The sequence below is a fragment of the Lipomyces oligophaga genome (assembly GCF_038497815.1).
Source record: "Lipomyces oligophaga strain CBS 7107 unplaced genomic scaffold V1516scaffold_8, whole genome shotgun sequence".
NCBI lineage: Eukaryota > Fungi > Ascomycota > Lipomycetes > Lipomycetales > Lipomycetaceae > Lipomyces > [Lipomyces] oligophaga.
This window is the reverse complement of record NW_027117792.1, coordinates 294,458-308,947: the sequence shown is the minus strand read 5'-3', so window position 1 is coordinate 308,947 and position 14,490 is coordinate 294,458. Positions and strand designations below refer to the sequence as shown.

General features: G+C 42.7%; 7 protein-coding genes across 7 annotated transcripts; 5 read left to right on the top strand and 2 right to left on the bottom strand.

The window, feature by feature from the left end:
- Positions 1-65: 65 nt before the first annotated feature.
- V1516DRAFT_555596 (uncharacterized protein) lies at positions 66-984 on the bottom strand. Its single transcript, XM_066919207.1, has 2 exons — positions 622-984; positions 66-519 (listed from the first exon to the last, which is right to left on the bottom strand). Exons 1-2 carry the CDS (start codon positions 659-661, stop codon positions 386-388), a joined length of 174 nt encoding a protein of 57 aa, XP_066775351.1. The 5' UTR covers positions 662-984; the 3' UTR covers positions 66-385.
- A 634-nt stretch (positions 985-1,618) lies between these two features.
- Positions 1,619-4,450, bottom strand: V1516DRAFT_681000 (uncharacterized protein). Its single transcript, XM_066923183.1, has 2 exons — positions 2,343-4,450; positions 1,619-2,274 (listed from the first exon to the last, which is right to left on the bottom strand). Exons 1-2 carry the CDS (start codon positions 4,398-4,400, stop codon positions 2,068-2,070), a joined length of 2,265 nt encoding a protein of 754 aa, XP_066775350.1. The 5' UTR covers positions 4,401-4,450; the 3' UTR covers positions 1,619-2,067.
- Positions 4,451-4,692: 242 nt separating this feature from the next.
- On the top strand, positions 4,693-5,844 carry V1516DRAFT_680999 (40S ribosomal protein uS7). Its single transcript, XM_066923182.1, has 3 exons — positions 4,693-5,407; positions 5,468-5,575; positions 5,660-5,844. Exons 1-3 carry the CDS (start codon positions 5,165-5,167, stop codon positions 5,693-5,695), a joined length of 387 nt encoding a protein of 128 aa, XP_066775349.1. The 5' UTR covers positions 4,693-5,164; the 3' UTR covers positions 5,696-5,844.
- Positions 5,845-6,030: 186 nt separating this feature from the next.
- On the top strand, positions 6,031-8,690 carry V1516DRAFT_680994 (uncharacterized protein). The gene is made up of 5 exons (XM_066923181.1): positions 6,031-6,498; positions 6,559-6,661; positions 6,728-6,848; positions 6,896-7,207; positions 7,260-8,690. Exons 1-5 carry the CDS (start codon positions 6,372-6,374, stop codon positions 8,487-8,489), a joined length of 1,893 nt encoding a protein of 630 aa, XP_066775348.1. The 5' UTR covers positions 6,031-6,371; the 3' UTR covers positions 8,490-8,690.
- On the top strand, positions 8,670-9,727 carry V1516DRAFT_680991 (uncharacterized protein). The gene is made up of 3 exons (XM_066923180.1): positions 8,670-9,205; positions 9,267-9,303; positions 9,353-9,727. Exons 1-3 carry the CDS (start codon positions 8,750-8,752, stop codon positions 9,676-9,678), a joined length of 819 nt encoding a protein of 272 aa, XP_066775347.1. The 5' UTR covers positions 8,670-8,749; the 3' UTR covers positions 9,679-9,727.
- A 208-nt stretch (positions 9,728-9,935) lies between these two features.
- V1516DRAFT_655993 (uncharacterized protein) lies at positions 9,936-13,101 on the top strand. The gene is made up of 3 exons (XM_066920332.1): positions 9,936-10,524; positions 10,582-12,610; positions 12,672-13,101. The coding sequence occupies exons 1-3, from the start codon at positions 10,315-10,317 to the stop codon at positions 12,692-12,694; spliced, it is 2,262 nt and encodes a 753-aa protein (XP_066775346.1). The 5' UTR covers positions 9,936-10,314; the 3' UTR covers positions 12,695-13,101.
- Positions 13,102-14,473, top strand: V1516DRAFT_642640 (NAC domain-containing protein). The gene is made up of 3 exons (XM_066920123.1): positions 13,102-13,258; positions 13,566-13,738; positions 13,802-14,473. The coding sequence occupies exons 1-3, from the start codon at positions 13,209-13,211 to the stop codon at positions 14,047-14,049; spliced, it is 471 nt and encodes a 156-aa protein (XP_066775345.1). The 5' UTR covers positions 13,102-13,208; the 3' UTR covers positions 14,050-14,473.
- Positions 14,474-14,490: the final 17 nt, after the last annotated feature.

The window sequence follows — 14,490 nt, the reverse complement described above, 5'->3', positions numbered from 1 at the left end:
TTGGACATTGTGTTACTCGCTCGATTATTTGATCTGACTTTGCTTCTATCTTGTGAGATCGCGTTGAACGAATATCACACCAACGCGTCGTAAATAGCTGATTTAGTAGTTTCAAGTATATTTCAAAACATATTATACCACCCTAATTAAAACACGCAAAGGTAACAATACACGGCGAGATTTAGATATCACCACAAAGGAACGGGAACACCCAAAGTCATCCCATACATTGCAAAAAAGATCGCCATCCCATTATAGATATTATTGAAATTAATGAAAGATGCGCATAATATTGATTAAGAATGCGAGTTCATGCAGAAGTTGACAACACGGATATCCCCAGACGCGGTTGTCGATTTGGCAGGCCGGCGCGTCAAAGTTGCTCCTAATTCCGGAAGATAACGTAGATGGCGTGCAAGATACCAGGGAACCATCCAAGAATCGTAAGAATCACATTCAGTAAAAGATCTCCATTGCAGCCGACCTCGAGGAATACACCGAGAGGAGGAAGGATGAAAGCTGTAAGAAAGTGTTAAAAATAGATGTGCTATACTGAATTGCACCGTCGTCCACGTAGGGAGAATACTCTCTCCCGCGGACGCACTTCAGAAGATAACTCACCAAGGATAAGCTTAATAATGTCGGAACCAGTGAAAGCCATTGCGAGTTATATCTGGTATATATTCTATGTAATCGAACACACACTAAGTAGCAATAATGAAAGAGTAAGCAGCGACCGTAATCAAAAAAAATTATTTTGGTATTCAAGAATAGAGTCTTGTAGGAAGCACCGGATTCCTTTCACGCTTTATAGACAAAGCAAGGTCCATGTTTACTTGTCCGAACCGCTCCGTATGCGGAAGTCGTCATCCTAATGTGCTACGTGCCGAGCCACCACTCAGCCACAGAAGTCCCGTGACTGGTGATAATGACATCACAGCTCAGTGTGCGTCCGTGTAGTCTACTGGAATCTATTCTGCGGTTTTCGATCAGCGTAATAGCCAGGGACGATCCGCATCAGCCGATGATGGAATTGATTATTCGGCTATGTCATAATTGATTGATCATTGGTGAATATCGGTGAATATGTGTGGACTTCCCGGACGATCGCTGCTGATCTTGGTATTTTGATTGTTCTATGACGACTGCTGCCGACCAGACACTTCTGGTCATCCAGTCTGCCGGGAAATACTGCTAGCATTGGACTGAAGAAGATAAAGATAGGAACGGTTTCATAAGCTTATGTTTAATTCAATTTATTCTGTCCTGATTTTTATCTGATTACGGCGCAAATGACTGTGAAATCTGCCCAAGACTACTACCGCGTACTTCCGCCAATGCGCTGACCTCGCTATGTCCGCCGTCAACCAAGTCGTTTCTACTAAGCCGGTAGATCAGATCAGATTGTCAATTTTACTAGGTCTATCTTGATGATCTAACTGAGATCTTGTTTGCATACCCTGGTTCGATTATTCCTCCCACTTTCTTTTTCAGGATCCCGTCCATCTTGTGTATAGCGTCCAGCAAGTGCATATTTTGCGTGCACAACCCTGCTGGGCAGAGTAACAGCATTATCTGTCATTCGACTGCATCTAATGTTTCTGTCTTCACTAATTGTGTATATGCTGAGCTGCCTATGTCAATACGTCAATTCGCAAATTCAAGCACTTGAAGCACTTGAAGCTACAAACTATTCCTTAATTTACTAGTCTGATTTCGTTAGTTATATGAGTCTAAATATGATTTAATTCACAACTTTCAGTCAATCTGAATTTGCCCAATAATGCTACTTGGACTAATAATAGTCTCAGCCTCTGCTTGACTGATAATCATTATTAGTACGAATTCGAATAACAGTTTTCATCTCACACGAGTTCATTTAAAAATACTCTTCCTCTGTCCACATATTGTAGTAGTCATGTTATTCAAGTGTTATCCTATAGTAGACTGCGAAACTTATGTTACATGCCAGGGTTAATAATGGTCATACTCCAAATGAGATCATCCACATCATACAGTATTCGATATGAATAACAAAGTAAATTGATACTAATTAATACAAAGAAGCTATTGTGCCCGCCTCTTCCTCTTTATCCCCTCTTTAACTTGTGGGCGTTCGTTCTGCTCCTTCTTTGTCCTTTTCTGGCCCAAGTTAGGCTTCGATCGTTTCGAAGAGTCATCTTCAAACCACGTTCGCTTAGGTCTGCTTTTGATTTCGTCCATATGCTTAATCAAATTTTCACTCTTTTTCAGCTGCATTTCTGCAATAGCAATCTGGACCAACTGTTAGCAAAACCGGTCGACTATTTATACAAGATAGATTCTGAGAGGCTTAATCATACCTGTTTTTCTTCCTTTTCTTCCTTCAGCACTTGATCCACTGTGTTTTCCAAATTGTCAATCTTCTCAGCGAATTCGCTGACCGCGTTCCAATCAAGATTTCGACTGACTGCTCTTCCTTTGCCCTTCTCAATACTTTTGACTGCTTCTCTAACAATCACTCGTTCCGCTTTTACTTCGCCCACTAGCGAAATACTACGACCGGTCCGTCCAGCACGGGCTGTTCGACCAACTCGATGTAGATATATTTCGTGAGTTTTTGGCATATCGTAGTTCACGACTACTTCTACGCGGGGAATATCCAAACCTCGAGATGCGAGATCGGTGCAAATCAGAACAGGAACTGTCGAATTTCGAAATTCCGTGATTCCCGTCAATCGTTGTTCTTGTGATAATGCGCCGTGAAGCTCACCGACTTTCATCCCTAACAGACCAAGAATCACACGCAGACGGTGGGCAGTCTCCTTCCGAGAAACAAATACCATTGTGCGCTCATGTCGGTCAAACTTGCTTAATAGCCAGTATAAAATTGCGGGCTTGAATGTCTCACGCTTGCGAATCCGAATAAATTCTTGGATAAGCCCACTCGCCGCCTGCTTTGGCGGGTTAATCATAATCCGAACTGGCCGGTGTAAAGAAAGCTGGATAAGAGACTTAATGCTTGAGTTCATGGTCGCCGAAAATAGTAGTGTCTGACGCCGTGTAGGCATGAGCGTCAATAATTCGGTTAGTTCTTTTTGGAAACCTTCTTCTAGCATTCGATCTGCCTCATCGATAACTAAAATCTCCACGTCATCAACTTGAAAGCTAGGCGAGTTTCGCACATGATCAATGAATCGTCCAGGAGTGGCAACCACAATATCGGGACGGGCTTTTAGCTCCTGTTCCTGTGCACGAAGATTGAGGCCACCAACTGCGAGACCGAACCGTAATCCCGGAACAAATTGACTCAGCTTGCGACCCACATCGGAAACTTGGATGGCTAGTTCTCGAGTTGGCGTTAGCACAACGACCCGTGTAGATGCAACTTTCTTTGGGCGAAACAGCAATCGTTCGAGAACTGGAATCATATATGCAGCGGTTTTTCCAGAGCCGGTCACAGCTCCGGCAACAACATCTTTTCCAGTCATTGCTACAGGAATAACAGCACTCTGAATTGGAGTCGGCGACACGAACCCGAGAGCAGCAATTGACCGCAGAAGTGGTCGCGAAACGTTAAGCATGTGAAATTGCTTCTGGATTCCGTCGGAATTGGTTTTGTCCTTCGGCGCAGTCTCGAAAAAAGCTGCTATTGCTTGGTCGGAGTCTTGCTCTTCTGCTGTGTCGTTATCGCTTGAGCTATCGTCAAATCCGGGTGGTCCGTCCAGGTGATCACTGTCGTCTTCTTCACTGTCGTCGCTTGAAAGCAGTTCCTCTTGTTCTACTCGTTCATTCTTCGTTACACTTCGAGACTTTTTCAGTTCTTTCTCAGCCTTAGACTCAGAAAATGCTTTTGATTTTTTCGATTTTTCCGATTTTGATTTTGCTTCTTCGTCAGAATCGTTCGCTTCTTCATCCAAAGTTACATTCCTTGGAATCAGCGATTCATCAGCCTCGTCGTCTGAGTCCCCCACCTCTCCTTCCTCACTCTCTACTTCTTTCTCATTCTCTTCTTCATCGCTATCATCTTCGTCGTCATCGCTATTCGAATTATTCTTTCTCAGCTGTCTCTGAATAATACCGTCGAGATCGACTTGCCGTCTGTCGCTACCCTTGGCCGCAGAGTCTTGCAAATCAAAATCCCAGCCGTCGAAGGCAGAGACAGTTCCAAAATCCCCTACATCAAAATCTAATTTAAAATCCGAATCAGCATTTCGACTACTGGCTTTCTGTTTTCGCCTGACTTTCTCATCTCCAGCAGATTCCTTGCTTTCATCCTCATTATCTAGTTCGCTATCAATGTCGTTGTCGTCCAAGTCGGGTACCTCCGAGTCTGAATCAGAAATTGTTCCTATAAAATCGTTTTCAGTTGGTATCGATTTCTTGGAAATTTTCTGCTGAGTTGCTTTCTTTTTAGCCATATCTACTGTTATTCGAAATCTTAGAGTGTCTTCTACGGTAGAAGTCCCCAAGTAAACTTGTTAATATGCCCTCTAGCGAACCAGCGCAAAAAATTCTGAGCGGCTCAATAAAGTTGATTCAATCTCCCAAATATATCACGTGTTGAAAAGGGTGATAGAATGCAAATTAGACATTCTTGCTAACCCCCTTTAGCCCTACTTAAACAGTCACAGTCTGTTCTGAACCCTACATCTCGCTGAAGCTGTCGACAAGGCGCTGTTTCGCGTGCCAGCCAACTGAGGCGACCGCTAACCAATACACACTCACTGACAGAGTGGGAAATCACGAGCGGCGTGCTGGATTTGATTGAATTTTGGTCCTTTTTCCTTTCTTTAACAGACGCGAAGAACACCAAGATTATTCTGTTTTGTTTCTAGTTTCGGTTCTAAACAAACAACCAATCAAAAAATAAACAATCATGTCTGAAGTCGATCACGCTGAGCCTTACGAAGAGGAGATTGAGGAAGTCGAAGTCGAGGAGGAGTTCGAGGTTGAACCTCCGTTCCAGTCTACACTTCTCCCCGCTGATGTCGTCGCTGAGAGCGCCCAAGTCAAGCTTTTCAACAAGTGGTCTTTTGAGGGTGTTGAGATCAAGGATATCTCGCTCACCGATTACATTCAGATTCGTCAGCCCGTCTATCTCGCCCATTCCGCTGGACGATATGCCAACAAGCGATTCCGTAAGGCACAATGCCCGATCATCGAGCGTCTTACCACTGCCCTTATGATGAACGGTCGCAACAACGGCAAAAAGCTTCTTGCTGTCCGCATTGTGAAGCATGCTCTTGAAATTATTCATTTGTTAACCGACTTGAATCCCCTTCAGGTCGTTGTCGATGCCATCGCCAACTGTGGTCCCCGTGAAGATTCTACCCGTATCGGTTCTGCTGGTACTGTCCGAAGACAGGCTGTCGATGTCTCTCCTCTCCGCCGTGTTAACCAGGCTATCTCTCTCATTACCATTGGTGTATGTATTTTACTGAATTGCTTTCACCTGTGTTTGGATTACTGACCGTCTGTTTTGCAGGCTCGTGAGGCTTCTTTCCGTAACATGAAGACTATTGCTGAATGTCTTGCTGAAGAGCTCATCAACGCTGGCAAGGGTTCATCCAACTCTTATGCTATCAAGAAGAAGGTAATTATTCCTATCCTGTTTAGAAGTAGTGATATTTTAATTTCTCGTTGTACTTTCATGATCTTAATACTGATATTCTTCTAGGACGAGTTGGAGCGTGTTGCCAAATCTAACCGTTAATCGGATTTCTTTCTGGGTTGTTTGTTTTCTTCATTTTGTTGTCATGGATTTCAAAAAGTGTATTTATTGTAAAAAATAATGAGTCCTAGATCGTTGCATTGAGTGGTCCAGTCTCGGATAATACATCATTTGTAATGTACTTTATTAATAATGTCGTAGATTTCGCAATTATGCGGGTACGTTGAGGAGTACTTTAAGATATTTGTTGCGCGGACTGGTATTGCTTACTCTTAAGTCTGTTGCTTCAAATGCCTCCAAGATGTTAAACGATATGTAAGATTTATATAATAAAATATCTTCAATCTATTCTAATTATATAACAACTTGCATAAGGGTTAGGTGCGGTAGATTCTTGACGTGGACGTGGCAGTTCACCGTGGAGAGGCAAGAAACGCGGCGCGACGCGATTCTTGGATTTTATAACTTTCAGCCTGTGTATCACGAGTTAACTCGAGCTCAAATTAGCTTCAGCTAGTGATTTGGATATCCAATCAAGTTACATTTACAGTTGGTAGCTTGGCTGTGTAGATTCGGTTGTATGTCGAGCGAGGATTCGACTCCTGACTTGAATTTGGGAACTGACTTTCAAGGAATCTGGAAAAATTCTACCGCTTGTATGAGACAAGTTTATAAACATATCTATTTACATATTTATGTGAGATAGGCTAAGCGCAGAATGAGTGATTCAAGATACTCTTATGATGAGAATGCTGAAGTCTGGCCCTATTTCGCCATGACGTTGCTGTCATTGGTGTTAGTTCCAACGACATACAAAATTTCTTCCAAAGCATTGAAAACCGAAGGTATATTGAGTGTGCAAGACGTTTTGGGAGACACTAGAGCAACATACTAAGCTGAGTCAGGTCCAACATATTCGAAGCTTGAAACATTATATAAGCCTTCGAATCATGCCTTGCTATCAAAGATCAGGAAGAGGCACAGTCAGAGCAAAACATTCACAAAAGGGTGAGTTCGAATATTTCGTCTGCTGGAATTGATTCATTAAGTTCAAGACTAACTGCTTGATTATAGCAACATTGCCATTATTATTGGTTGGATCATATTTGCCGCAATTGCTGTCTTGGTTTATACTCAGGAAACTCCTGAAGATTTGAAGCGATTTGATCCGTATGAAATTTTGGGGATTCCATATGTATGTTCAATGCGTCTGCAGACTTCGTTGATTTATTGACAGATTAGACTGCTACCGACAAGGAAATTAAAAGCAAGTACCGCAAGCTCTCATTGACACATCATCCGGACAAAATTCGAAATGTTGATGAATCGGCTCGCGCCGTAATGGAGGCCTTATATGTCGAAATGACAAAGGCCTACAAATCTTTAACTGATGAAGAAATTCGAAAAAATTATTTGGAGTATGGCCATCCTGATGGTCCGCAGCCTATAAAGCAAGGCATTGCTCTACCTAAATGGCTTGTGGACGAAAAGGGAACTCCCTTGGTCATAGCAGGTTATGCCATCTTGATTGGTATTATTTTGCCCTTCATTGTTGTAAGTATTGTTTTATATTTTAGTTGTGATTGATCATATTAAAATTATTTAGTGGAAATGGTGGAGCGGAACGAAAAAGTACACAAAGGCGGGTATTCATACAGCTACTGCTAGCAGGATTTTCGAGACATTTGCAAAGACAAACTTTGATGATATTACGTATGATGTTCTGATTGAAGTTTTATCGCAAGCCGAGGAATACGCTATTCTTTGCCCTGAACTCGCTCCAGCTGAGATTTATGTCTATTTACAAGCATATCTAGCTCGAGAGCAGGACGGGGACAAGGATGAATTTAAACTTCTGGCGATAGTGTCACGTTCGATTACAATTCTGGAAGGAATGCAGGATATCGCGTCTTCCTTTAAAAATGTTGGTTTGATTCGGCGCATTTTGTTACTCATTCAAGCTTTTGCTCAAGCAGTTCAGCCGGAATCCAATGAGCTTCTCCAGCTTCCGTTAGTTTCATCTGAGGTCATTGCAGAGTCAGAAGTGTCTACGATCAAGCGTTTCTGTTTGCTGAACGAGGATGAACAGAAAGCATTGCTTGGATTGAAATCTGAGGATGAGTATAAAATTGTTAAAGCCTTTGTATCCGAGCTTTTTCAAGTGGAGATTCTTGCATCATTTTTCAAAGTTCCTGGCGAAGATGTTGTCAGTCCCGGTTCTCTTGCTCATTTGGTCATTAAGTATCGGGTGTACTATCCAGGTATGAATCTTCCTCCTGTTGATCCAAAGGATCTTGAAGAACCCGATACCCCAGCGACATTGAAGAAACCTCTTTCAACAAATGATGATCCCCCTTTGATGCCGGCCATTTATGCACCATTCTTGCCAATTTATATCCAGCCAAAGTGGAATTTGATGCTGATTAACCCAAGAGAAAATAAAATTGTGGAGCCTCCGTCGAGCGTAACTCGTGCATATACTGATGGACGTGTATCTACATTCAAAGTTCAGTTGTCTGCACCACTTCCGAATCAGCTTGGCAAATTCAGATTACTCGTTGAAATGAGATCCAACTGTTTTATTGGTGCGGATGCTCTAGCTACCACCTATCTGCCAATTGAGGAAGCCTCACAAGTCGAAGTTGTAGAGGATGATATCTCTGATCCTGAAGAAGATTCGATAGCAGGAACGATGGCTCAGCTGCGTGGACAGAAAACTAAGCGAAGACCTTTGGATGCGGATGAAGATGAAGACGATGATGAAGACGACAGTAGCGCGGAGGACGAAGAAGACAGTGATACGGATATTAATACTGACACCGACGATGAATCATGAATTGATTGATCTAGAAGCATAATTTGTGCCGTTATAAGTCTCTAAAGTGAAAATTTGTATTATAATTTTTTATGTTTCTCCACCTAGAAAAGCGAATGAAGTTATGCATAGATATTAATAGTACTACATGTGACTGGATCATTGTTTGGTATTTTTTCTCAGACGGGCGACTTGCCAAACGAAAAATGTTCAGGAAGAGCAAAAAATTTATAAACTTCTAAAATTTGGATTTATTCAAATATTCAAAGCCAACTGTAAAAATGGAGAACCACCAGGTAGTTTATGATTTGATTGGAAAACTTGCTGATGGAGTTGATAAAAATGAAGTTTTTGATAGACTGAAGTTACTCAAAGTGGATCAAATTGACGAGAAACATATTCGTCAAATGATGGATGACCTCACAATTCCGCCCTCACGATATCTCAACATGTTGTATTTATACCACGTTATTCATGGAAATTTTTACGGCATTCAACTATGCTTGAGCGATATAATCGCAATTTTTGAAGTTGTAGAGCACTTGGACAGTGATTCTGTGCTGCTTGACCGATCTGATGACACTGATACGAAGAGCGGCTTGAAGCTCATGAGAAGTCTCGCGCGATTAAGACAACTTCGTAACTTCACAGATCAACTGTTAACTAGCTCCGTGAACGTGAAGAAAGAATATCAAACTAGATCAAATGATTTAATAAAATCGTGGATTATGTTCTACGTGAGTGTTTTGAGTTACTCAGAAAAACGCAGATGAAAATGGAAGCTAATAGCGGATGTAGACCGAGAGTGACTCGTTCGATACAACAAATAAAACAGGTGAGTATAACTGCATAAACTGAATAGCAATAGTCCAACAGATATTTAGAACTGGATGAAGATTATTCAACATTTCCATCACTCGGTTGCGATGAGAACGTAAATTCGTCGGGAACTGATCTCGAAGTATCTACTAATATTGAAAATCCATATCAGTATACGATTATAGACGACACAGAGTCTCCAGAAAGCCATCCATCATGTATGAATATTTGGTGGTTTGCTGCACAGCAAGTATTCAAGCAGTCAAATGCTCTGCCCTTCATGGGCGCCGAGCTCTTAATGTCACTACCGAGGTCAATCAGATACCGGCTGCAAGGATACCAGACCGTGAGCTCTGAGAACGATGAAATATCAAATCTTAGACTGGAATGACTACTGAAAGAGCTTTTGCGCATATCCGAACGTCTGCCAGTAATGAATCATGAATAGAATATACTTTTGTAGCTCATACACAGATAATACGCGGAACTAGCTGGACGTATGACCTTGCTTCCTAATCTGGGATCAAGTAAATAAAACTATCTGTGACGGAGGCCGTACTCTACAAGAGCCTCGAAATTTCATATTGCCCTGGAGGAGATGGAGGAGCAGGAGGCGCGGCAAAACGTATTTTACTCCGCTAAGGGCGACAACTATACAGAGGTCTATATTCAGTGGTTTGTTCCGATCTATTAGAGCGCAAAACAGGAGACCGCATTCAGGAGCCAAGCGACCAAGATCCAGCGTAAAGTCTAGTTTTTCTTTTCCTATATTTCCTATATTGGTAAGGATCTGCTTTGAATTGCAGCATTGACTCTATCCGCTACTCGCGAGCAGAACATACCGCATTTAAAGAGAACGTCCACCGGTCTGTTGACATATCATCACAGAAGTCATCAACTCAAGACCAAGGTGGATGGTCTTTAGAGTCAGATCAGGTTTTCTTCCTTATCTTTCGTATTCTCCCCTTGTGCGATACGACGTCATCTCCTGTGTAATTCATCGATTTAGATTGACTACTGAGCACTCATGCCGTCGCTAATATCATCTACTGATCGCGATAAGATCAAGCGTTCAATTCCAAAGAATACCAACAAGATTATCGATTCTACTATTGCCAGATTGTATATAGCCTATCCAGAACCCAATTCATGGACCTTCACAGGAATTGTTGGTGCTGTGGTACTTGTGAATGATCTGACTGGAAATACTTTTTTTTTAAAAATCGTTGACATCATAGTAAGTCTTTTTTAGAATTTCTCGGATAGAATTTCACTCTGACCACATGTTTTTTAGGGAAATCGAGGTGTTTTATGGGATCAGGAGCTTTATATTGATTTTCAATACAACCAGGATCGTGTCTTTTTTCACACGTTCGAGATTGAGGAGTGCTATGCCGGTTTGTTATTTGCGGATGACTCCGAAGCGCACTCGTTTCTGAAAAAAGTGCAACACAAAGAAAAGTATGCAAACAAGGCTACCCTGAACAACAAAAATGCTATTGCAGTAAAGAAGAAACCGACCGCAGCTGCTCAGGGTCCTCGTGGTGACCTATTGCGATATCAAAAAATGGGCAATAATTACACTTTGGCGCCTATTCATGATAATATCGAGAGTGACCAGAAAAGCATCGCCAGTGTTGATAGCGCAGAGGATTCAGAGTATAAGAAAATGCTCGAGACTTTAGGTGAATTAGGTATTACTCAGGACATGCTTAGTGGAAATCCTGATGCTATCAAAGAGAAGCTCGCAAAGGTAATAGATGTTCCTAAAATCGACAAAAAGTCTAAGGGACCTCCACCGCCGCCTCCATTGAATCCTCCTCAAAAATCGAGTAATACAACATCTGTTCCTTCGACTGATCCGTCCAGTGATTCTCTCGCCCCATCTCCGTCACCCTCACCATCTCCGGCTCCTCCTACAACGTTATTCAAGGTACCACCTCCATTTGTAGGTAACCCAAATGCACCACCATTACCACCAGTTAACAGACCTCCCCCTGCCTGGGGTAGTCTGCGGTCATCTCCTTCTCCCAGTCCTTCTGTGAATGGCGACTCTCTTCCTGGAACACCGCCTGCTACTGCATCTTCGGTACCACTTGTACCACTTGCACCACTTACCGCTCCAGCAGCTCCAGCAGCTCCAGCAGCTCCAGATTTGAATCGAAAGCTTCCTCCTCCGCCGATGGCTCCTGGACAAAAATATGCCGTTCCGCCCCCTCTTCCGAATGCTGGTACTAACGTTCCACCTCCCCGACCACCACAAACCACCTTGGGGGCTCAGACGCCGCCAGTATTTGCGGGTTTTCAACAGAAGACCTATTTTGGTCTGCAACCTCAGCCATCTGCGCAGCAACCTCAATATGGTCAGTCTGCTCCTCCTGGCAGTAATATACCGGGGCAGCCTCATTTTGGACAACCTGGCCGTGCAGTTCCACCGCCTTTGCCTTCTCGAGACAACGGTGGATCTCCACAAGCGACGATGCCAATGAATTTGGCGAGTCGACCAGTTCCAGCACCTCCCTCACTACCTCCTAGACAACCTCTACAAAGTGGGGTGGCTCCACAGTTTGGGCAGACCATGCAATTTAGTCAGGCACCTCAGTTCAATCAAATACCACCAGTCGCACAATCCACACAATATGGTCAGCCTACACAGTATACTCAACCGACACAATATGCTCAACCGACACAATATACTCAACCACCGGTATCTCTACCAGTATCTGTTTCAAACAGTACAGGTGCTACACCACCACCACCACCACCTCATAAACATGGCTCGCGCACTGCACCACCACCTCCGCCTGCACCATTCGGATCAAATAGACAGCAGACTGCATCTTCTCGTGCTGCAGCTGTACCACCCACTCCTCCTCAACCATACTCAAGTCCACAACCTCAGCCTTATGCAACGCCATATAGCACTGCGAACACTGCAGCCTTACCGTCGCGGCCTTCACCTTCTGCCCCGTACAATGGTGCACCTGCAACTAATGTCCCTCCGCCACCACCACCACCACCGTCATTTTCCCAGCAAACCCCTCCTGCACCTCCACCACCTCCTCCAATGGGTGGTTCTGCAGCACCATTGCCTGTAGCTGGCGGTGATGATCGCGGTTCTTTGATGGCTTCCATACGGGGAGCAGGAGGAATTCATGCGTTAAAGAAGGTGGATAAAGGTAATCTTGAACGGCCGCTTGTCGTCTCAGGTCAAGAATCTAAGAACGGAGCACCACCTCCACTACCTAGTGGAGGAGGTGACAATCTGCAGAGTGCAATTGCGGCTGCCCTATCGAAGCGCAAAAACCAGATGAATGGATACGGTAAGATCTTAATTTTACTTTATATTTTGTTACTTAAGGAAGCTAATATGTATTATGCTAGATGACACTAAGGAAGATTGGTAAGAAGGCCGATTATGAAAAGATATAGGCTTCAGAGACTCACAAAGTGATTATTTTGGTGTATGTTATATGAATTTTATTTTTTAAGTGTTGTGTATTTAAATTAAGGACTTTTTGTTTTGTTTTCAGATATTCTGGGAACTGCATTTCAAATGTAACTTTGATTTCCATATTTGGAAATACAATATATTTCCACAAGAGGAAAGTAGACTAATTAGCGTGACTGCTGTAGGTTTATGTAGGGCTTGAAGAGCACAATAAGGGCAAGACATTCAAACGGGTTTGATTACTGAGTCCTAGCTGGGTTGACTAAGAACAAGCCATAATGGGAGACAAATCTTTGACCCGACTCCATACTGGGTCGATTTTAGGACTCGACGATCCTGACTCGGGCGTGGTTGGTCAGGCCGAATGGAATTCTTTCTTCGCAGTTTGTCAATTTGTGTCTATATTTCAACTGTATTCAAGATTTGCGCAATCTTTTTGGATCTTTTTCTTTATAAAATCGATTTTAATCATGGACGCCGCTAAGCTTGCGAAGCTCCAGCAGCAGGTCAGAATTGGTAAGTTTGATTTGTTTTTGTATATTTGATGTTGTTCCTGCATCACATAATGCCTGTCTTCTTGGTTGAAATGGTGGCTGGAGAAGAACATGGACGGGCACGATAAACAAGAAATGACTTCAATTATTGATTTGAGAGTGCTTGTTTTGCTTACTTATCTATAGGGTATGTTATTTTGCAGATTATTTCGATTATGACGATGCGATCGCGCGATCGTGTGATTGGAGTGTTCAGACACCAGTACTTGACGTGCACGACCATTAAGTGATCGATCAAGACGACAACGGATCGACTAACACACGAAATTATAGAGGAAAGGGTACTCCACGACGAAAGACCAAGAAAGCCCAGAAAAGTTCGGGTGCTGATGATAAGAAGCTCCAGGGAGCTTTGAAGAAGCTTAACGTTCAACCGATTCCTAACATTGAGGAGGTCAATATGTTCAAGGAAGATGGCAAGGTGCTCCACTTTTCTGCACCAAGAGGTATGTATTCAAATCCGTTGCGATATTTCCATCTAATGGGTTTTAATGTTAACTCTACGATAGTTCAAGCATCTGTTGCTTCTAACACGTTTGCTGTTTACGGCCACGGCGAAGACAAGGACATGTCTGAACTACTTCCTGGTATTCTCAATCAGCTTGGGCCAGATTCTCTTGCTAGCTTGCGCCGTATTGCTGAGTCCTATCAGTCATTAAACCTTGATGGCAAGAAGGATGAGGAGGAAGACGACGGCGAGATTCCTGATTTGGTCGAAGGAAAGGACTTTGAAATTAAGCAGGATGATGTCGAATAATCGGGTTTTTTTCTTTTGGGATACTGGCACTGATCCATAGCTTATTATGGAAACCGTTGATCTATCGACAATGTAAAAAACTGTTACAAAAAAATATTAAAAAACGAAAAAAATTCGAGACCTGCATGCTCTGTGAAGAAGTATGCATTAGACAGATTAAATGCTGTCTGGGTATGTTTGTAATTAATCTATACTACAATTATTTATTTATTTTGTCATTATCATAGCAGTGGCATGTATGGGTTTGTCGGATTATATTAGTGTCTTTGTATCTTTGCATAGCCAAACAAGAAGAGAGAAAAGGGAGGGACTTCTTTGATTTCAAAAAGTAAAATATATACAATCATCTATGTAAATTATCATCGATATTGTTAAGTAGTTACATCATTTTGAGATGATCACACTAATGTGGGGTTTAAGTATTCACGAACTGTAATGACG